At 44.1% G+C, this 8202-nt stretch overlaps 1 protein-coding gene across 2 annotated transcripts in view; it reads right to left on the reverse strand.

Annotated features, from left to right (window-relative positions):
- LOC125459043 (sodium/hydrogen exchanger 2-like) overlaps positions 1-5769 on the reverse strand; it is a 140953-nt gene extending 135184 nt beyond the window's left edge. Inside the window, exon 1 of one of the 2 annotated variants that reach the window (XM_048544959.2) lies at positions 5280-5767. In XM_048544959.2, coding sequence (XP_048400916.1) covers positions 5280-5574 — 295 coding nt within the window. In that variant the 5' untranslated portion in view covers positions 5575-5767. Of the gene's footprint in view, positions 1-5279 lie in introns of both variants that reach the window. The other variant, XM_048544960.2, reaches the window with a different exon arrangement.
- Positions 5770-8202: the final 2433 nt, after the last annotated feature.

Consider the following 8202-nt stretch of genomic DNA (forward strand, 5'->3'; position numbering starts at 1 on the left):
TCAAGCCTTGTCAGTCTTTCCCAAGTCCCACAAATAACTTTTAAAAACCGAATGTATACATTTTGTATTCATAAGAACACCGAGTCTCACTTTCCCATAGGCTGCCTTCCCTCCACCTGTCCCAGACCTGTCCTGGGACCAGCTCAAAACGGGAACCTTACCTCTTCAAAGGAGCATCCTAGATGTTCAAAGGTAACATGCTGAGGACAGACTCACTCTTACTCACTCCCTTGTCCACGGTCCAGGTTCCGCATTTTGAGGATTTCAAAGTCAAGCCTGCAGAACAGGCTTGAAAGGCTGAATGGCCTACTCTTGTTCCCATTGGCTGCAGCTGATCAATCATGTGACTAGTTGCCTCCAGGATCCAGACATATGGACACTGGGAGCCACGCCAAATCCCATTCCAAGAGATCTTGAGACTTGGGATTCCTGATTTCCACCAGCAATTTCACTGTAGTGGAGATGTTAACTGTCATGGCAAAATGGCCAGTGCCTTTGGATTTAGCTTTTCTCATTTTCACTGATGCCAGCTTTTATCATGAATGCCCTATGACCTTTGATAAACTCATTGCCCCTTTTTGATTTGCTCTGTGCATTTTTTAAAATTCAAATCACTTCTCTGTTCTTCACATTTCTCTTGTTGCGTTTCAAACTTTCCCTTATCTGGATTTTCTACTCCATTATCCCTCACCTTCCCAATTATCGCAACTCATCCAAACAAGAACAATCAGCTCACCTCTCCACCGAAGAACCAGGTTAGATGAATGTTGGCCAGGGCACTGAAGAGATCTCCCTGACTCTTTAAACACACTCCTGTTGCAGAATCACAGAATCCCTACCATCTGGAAGCAGGGCATTTGGCCCATTGAATCCACATCAGCCCTCTGAAGTGCATTCCACCCAGCCACAACCCCCCCATCCTATCCCTGCACCCTGCCTATAGCATGGCCAATCCACCTAACCTGTGCATCTTTGGATGGGAGGAAACCGGAGCACCTGGAGGAAACCCATACAAGAGGAAGGTGCAAATTCCACACAGATAGTTTCCTGAGGCTGGAGTCAAACCCGCATCTCTGGCACTGTGAGGCTAAACCACTGAACCACCGTGTGACCCGTTCAAACCTAACTGAGTGAGCTGATATTGTGAATGCTGTCCAAAAGATAGCATTTACAACATTGTAGCCTTTCTTCAATATTCACTGATGTGTTGGCTCTCATAAAATCTCAAAATGGTCCCAGCACAGGAGGGAGCCTGTTCAGCTGCTAACATTTACCCAGATTGATTCAGTTCTATGAACACCATCCTACCTTGAATGGATCCCAGGTCACTAGGTAAATACGCCTGATGCCAGAAGAAGTATCTGGATACCATGCCGTAATATTCCTCATTGTTAGTAATCATACACGCGAAAGACAAAGCCACCTGCTCCAAAATGACACATCTGTTTTTCAGTGCAGTGCTAGCATGACTCAGAGCTGTAGCATAGTAAATGGCACATCTGTTACACATTACATAACTTGACAAAGTCACATTTACATCTTAATTTCAAGCTTACACTTCAGGCGGCATCTTAACAGTAACCACCAAATTCTGTGAGCTTGATGAGTTAGCCTTTCCTGTGCAAGTCAACATGCATTTAAGCTGGTCACAAGCAATTGGATCATTAGAAAAGGCACAAAAACAAAGTTGCTGGAAAAGCTCAGCAGATATGGCAGTATCTGTGGAGGAGACAAAAGAGTTAAGGTTTTGGGTCCAGTGACCCTTCCCCAGAACTGCTGGTGGCTGGGAAAACGTCAATTTATATGCAGAAAATAGGGAGGTGGGTGGAATAGGGAGTAAACAATAGGATAGAGCCCAAAGAGAGAGAAAGACAGTTGGACAGACAAAGGAATTGCGAACGATCAGGCTGGGAGGGTGAGTAGTTGTTCATGGGCAACTTTGTTTTTGTTCCTGATGTACAGCATCTGCAGTTCTTTTGGTTCTCATTAGAAAAGACAAATGATCTCCATTGCCATTGCCCATTGCTATTTCATTGTTTGTCTTAGAATGGTGCTTAGGACAATCATGTTGGAAGACCATGAAAGAGACAAACTGGGCACAGTAGATGTTCACACAACAGTTAGTTCTCAGTAGGCACATCAGAAGAAGTATTCATCACAGGAAGGAAGTAATTTCCATTTATGTAACACTGTTCACGGCCTCAGGACATTTCGCAACCACTTTACAGCCAGATGGCGTGTAGTCACATTTGGAAAGGAAAAATGACAACCAATTTGAGAACAGCAAGGTCTCACAAACAGCAAATACTGAATGATCAATTAATCCATTTGTATGACAATTATTAGTAACACCAGAACTCCCTTGCTATTCTTTGGTATGGTATTATAGGATTCCTGTTCCATCCATCGAAGAGAGCAGGAGCTGTCAACATCTTATCGGCTGAAATACAGTCCTATTTCTTTGTTTTTCTAATAATCTACGGAGTAATGTTTAACTTTTTAACTCTAGTTTCTCCTACTACTTTGTACCTAAACTTTTCTTATGTGAAGCTACCTTTGTACCTAAAATGGCGCTACGTGTAGTGACATTATAGACTTTTCACTGTAATCTTATACTTCAAAACTTCAGTACACGTAACAATAAAAAGAAAGATCTAAAAAAAACTAAATTTCAAAGCAATACTTAAGTGTCAGCCTGAACTATATGTGAAATGTCTCTGAAATGGGACTTAAACCACAATGTTCTGACACAGAGGAATCTGACTGCCATTTCACTTGTGATGTGACTGAAGGAAAAGGCAATGTTGACTGAAGCAAATTCTTTGTTAAGTAGAAGCAATATTTCAAAATGTATTTTCACGGTGTAAAAATATTGGAAGCTTTGTAAAACAAAAACAACTTCTATCTATATCTCCCTGAGTATTAGGTATTAAATTAAGCATCAGCTGGAAAATACTAATGATAAACCAAATGTTAGGATCTCAACTCAGCTCCAAGTAGTGCTTCATAAATATTTAATCACATTGGAGCTGAATATTTTTCTTCACAAAAATTCCAACTCGCGGATGTGACGAATGGCAGACCAAAACCAAATGGATTAAAAATTAATCTGGGGGAAAATGTCACAGCACAAACAATTGCATGAATGTGCCCTGTACTGTCTCAGCATGTCATGCGTGCAGAATGACTTGAGGTTTCTAAAAAGGAAGATAAGGCAGGATCAAGACATATGGTAGAACAGTGGGGGTTCCAATTAGCAAACAGCATGGTTGTATGTTTATGTAGCAACTTTACTGTTAAAAAAAATCCCAAGTTGCTTCACACAAGAATTACAAAACAAAGTATGACAACAAAGCGATGTAAGGAGATAATAGTTCAGAACTTGTCAAGGGGGTATGTTTACAGCGATAACTTAAAGGAAGATAATGAGGTAGAGAAATGCAGAAGGATAGAAGGGATTTTCTAGAGTTTGAGATCCAAGGAACAGAGGGGGCAGCCACCACAGGATAAGCTAAAATCAGGCATGCAGGCAGATTTAGAATAAGCACAGGTATTATAGACAATTGTGGAGCTGCAAGAGATTACAGAGATAGGAATACAGACAGAGGCAGTAGAGTTGCTAGGCCTAGCATAATGGAGGAGAAAACTTGATGGGCTGAAAAACCTACAGTTCATATTTGTTTCAGTTTCTCGTTACAATAATATGCCACTTGCAGTCTGAATCTAGTTTGCAATTGTAATAGTCTGTAAAATTAAAGGAACAGTTGGATACTTCCAGTGGGAGGGAGAATGAGTTATTAGAATGCTCTCATCATGGAAGGAACCAGGTTGACCTTCAGAACACAGTCCAGGAACTTCACTGCCAAATGATTGCCAGATTTTATATAGGGTTCGTTTGTCTGTGGTAAAATAGGTATTTATCTGATCACTGATGTATTTACTTCTGATCAATGGTTCTTTAGACAATTGTAAGGAGCAGCGTTAACTAAATGATTAGAATCATCGGGTGTTGGTCATTATCAAGCATTTTCTATAAGTCTAACAACCAAATTCAACAAACTATTGAGGTTGGGCAATGCTGGGTTTCACTGATCATTCACTTATTCAGTCCTTTAGAAGCGATCATTTTATAAGTGGAATTGGATAAATAATTGAAAATCAAGTGCTGGAGGGAAATGGTAACCAGGTTGAGAACAGCAGGACAGCACTTCCTGAAGGCTGGCACCAGCAAAGTGGGCTGAAAGGCCTACTTGTGTACTTACTGTAAGGTGCTATCATTAATGTAAGTACTGTTGTGTATATGCGTGTGGCGGACTGCCACCACTTTAAAATCTGAACGTAGCTGACCTTGTCCAACTGAAATACTGTAAGTCAACGAACGATTTCTTAACTGTTGCAATCTTGGAGGACAGCCTGTACAAATGTTAACACATCAGAAACCTCTACTATTCTACCATATGTTTTGATATTGTCTTTTTAGTTCCTAGCCACCACCCCAGCAAACCCCCCCACCCCCCGCCAATCCCGACACAACCACCACTTACCCACACATCCCCAACCCCCACTCTCAGACCTCCACAAACCCAGGGCTAACTTTGGATAGGTAGCTTTATCCACATGAAAATAGTCAGACACATACTGCAGGAATCGTGCCTTCTTGTCGGTGCAAAATTAAAATGCCAACAAGTCCACCCGCGAAAGAAGTGTGAGAACTGAGCAACACAGGAGATCGGCCTGCTCGCCCGATGCTGGCCCCCTGTTGCAAACCCATCCTCTGTATAAGAGAGGATTGGAATTTGTTGTGTATTTCAGCGTGGCAATGAGAACGTCTAGTCCGTCTCTGGGCTAATTCGTGATTCATGGAACACGGGCTGAATTTGCATCCTCTCTGCAGAAGACACTAAAACAGTTCGCTGGGATTACGGCAAGACGCAGAGCTAAACTAGTTGGGAGCGTGAACGCACAAACATGTATGAATGCCGGAGTGACGGTGGACAGTGGGGAACAGCTCGGGGATTTAAAACACAGAGACGGCTTTGCTCTGGCTGAACGGGAACAATAATGAACATGTGCACGTATGCACAAAGTAAGGGGAAGCTGTGAGCAATATGCAGCCGTGTAAATGATCACCCAGTGCAACAAAGTGAAGCCGGGATACGGATTGACATTAATCCGGCTGGTTACAATAAGGAATCTCTAAAACACGAGGCAGACAACGGGGAGAGGGGGGAAATCCACGCTCACCCACCCAGCCTACCTCCCCCTTCCCAGGTTCTCACCTATCTTGGCCAGCGATGCTAGCATGATCCATAGCGTTATTTCAAAGGGGACCTGGATGTGATGATAGTCCAGGGAGAAGACCTTGAGCCTGTCTGAGTTGACACTGTAATTCCCCTCCTGCTCCGGCTGAATTGCTTTGCTCTCCGGCTGGTTGGAGGTGACTGAGATCCAGCGATGACTCTGGTTCCCGGTCGGTTCGGCTGCTTTCGGGTCCGAGATAGTTTCAACAAAGAAGGAGCCCCGTGAAAAAAGTTCAAACAGCAGGACGCCGAGCCAGACACTGCAACGGGACATGTTGAGCGGAGCTCCGTGCAGTCTGCCCTCACTCCAACACCGCACCCTGTTAGACTGAGCTCGATGCACATACCAGATCTGCCTACTGTACTTAAAGCTGAAATGTCTCTATTCTTTCTCTCTCTCTCTCTGCCTTTTCGAAAGATGCATAACTGGGGGCTGACGGTCGGAATCGTTTCTCCCCCACCCCCAGAGTTGAAATGTCTAATACTAAGGGACACGCATTCAAGGTGAGGGGGGAAAGTTCAAAGGAGATGTGAAGGGCAAGAGAGTGGTAGGAGCCTGGAACGTACTGCCAGGGGTGGTGGTGGAGGCAGATAGGGGCGTTTAGGGTCTTTCAGATAAGCACATGAATATGCAAGGAATAGAGGGATATGGACCAAGGGCATGCAGAAGGGATTAGTTTAATTTGGTAGCATGTTTGGTGCAACATTGTGGGCTGAAGGGCCCGTTCCCATGCTGTAATGTTCAATGTGGTATGCCTGATTGTAAATCAGTTATTAGATTAGATAACAAAGTGTGGAGCTGGATGCACACAGCAGGCCAAGCAGCATCTCAGGAGCACAAAAGCTGACTTTTTGGGCCTAGACCCTTCATTATTAGATTAGATCAGATTCCCTACAGTGTGGAAACAGGCCTTTCGGCCCAACAAGTCCACACCGCCCCTTGAAGCATCCCACCCAGACCCATTCCCCTATAACCCCCACACCCCTGAACACTATGGGCAATTTAGCATGGCCATGCCACCTAGCCTGCACATCTTTGGACTGTGGGAGGAAACCGGAGCACCTGGAGGAAACCAACGCAGACACCAGGAGAATGTGCAAACTCCACACGGACAGTTGCCCAAGGGTGGGATCGAACCCGGGCCCCTGGCACTGTGAGGCTGCAGTTCTAACCACTGAGCCACTGTGCCACCCAAATTATTATTTTCCTTGCGAGGTTGTCGTAAAGGCCTTGGCTTTTCTGTTGTCTTCTGCTGTTACTTGGCTTTGTTCATAAGCTACACTGAATATTCACTGAGTGTTGACAGTGGGGAACTGTAGACTATTTGACCATGGGATTGGTCTCATACCCCTTATCCACACTCGCAAACTGTAAGTTCCAACAAAGAAGATCGACAGCTACACGGGAACACCACTACCTGCAAGCCACTCACCACCCTGACTTGTCAACATCAAATGTTTCCTTCAGTGGGTCAAAATCCAGGAACTTCTCTCCCTAACAGCAATGCAGCTGTCCCTTCACCGTCGACAGTTCGAGAAAGCAGCTTATATCTTACCTAGTCGAGGGCAATTAGAAGTGGGCATTAAAAGCTGGTCAGGGACAGCCTATTGGTACTTTGCAAAAGAAAGGACTTACAAAATGCCAACATAAACAGACCAAGCATGATCTTAATTTTACCCTCACCCAACCAGAAATAGAGAGTACCAGTCCTGCCAACATCCAGCTAACTCATCAAACCAACAGGTAGGACTTGAAGTTATCCTAGCCAGAGTGAAGCTAATCAGATCAGAGAGAAAACAAGCCTACTGGTTGGAGTTGTATCCAGCACTAAAGAAGATGGTTTGTAGTTATTTGAGATCAATTATCACATTACACTGTAGGAGGTCCTCAGGTTAGTGTCCTAGGCCTGACCATCTTCAGCTGCTTCATCAATGACCTTGCCTCCATCGCAAGGTCAGAACAGGGAATTTTGCCGATGACCTCACAATGTTCAGTACTGTTCATGACTCAACGGATACTGAAGCAGTCCATGGTTGTATGTCATCCACACCTTGCTGCATTTAGGCTGGGGCCAAAGTTGGCAAGCAACATTTGTACCACCCAAGTGCCAGGCAATGACTGTCTCCAACAAGTGAATGTCTAACTATCACTCCTTGACAATTAATGGCATCCCCATTATTAGTGTTCCGGGTTACCCTTGAAATAGATTTGGATCATTCATATAAACACTAGAATTAGAATGCAGTTTAGATGTTGTGGATTCCCTGATTTCATCTTGTGAATCTACAAAGCCATCGTCCACAAGAGACAACTCAGGAGTGTGATGGAATACTCTCCACTTGCCTGGATAAGTACAGCTCCAACAACGCTCAGGAATCTTGACACTATTCGAACAAAGCAGCACATTTGATTGGTACCCCATCCATCACAGAAAAGACATGCATCCTCCAGCTGTGCACTGTGCAGTAGTTTGTACCATTTGCAAGAAATAATGCAGCAATTCATCAAGCCTTCAACAGCACCTTGCAACTAGATAAACTCCATGACCTAGAAGGACAAGGTCAGCAGGTTTATAGGGACTCTGTTGACCACAAATTCCCTTCCAAGCCTCGCACTATCCTGAGTTGGAAGTCTATCTAAATACTTTCACTTTTGCTGTGTCAAAATTCTGAACTCTCTAGCGCGGTGGATGTACCCACACGTCATGGACTGCTGCAGTTCGAGAAGGCAGTTTACTACACACTTTATTCCCTGGTAACTAGCTAACAGTCTGTTTGGAATGGTGTCTTTTATTAACATGCTTTGAAGATGGCTGCCTTCACTATGTGTGTGCAGACGTGACATGAAAACAGTAGACAAGAAGGGACATTTGACATGCCTGCATTTCTGACATTCAAACAT

Source organism: Stegostoma tigrinum, chromosome 15, assembly GCF_030684315.1.
Source record: "Stegostoma tigrinum isolate sSteTig4 chromosome 15, sSteTig4.hap1, whole genome shotgun sequence".
NCBI lineage: Eukaryota > Metazoa > Chordata > Chondrichthyes > Orectolobiformes > Stegostomatidae > Stegostoma > Stegostoma tigrinum.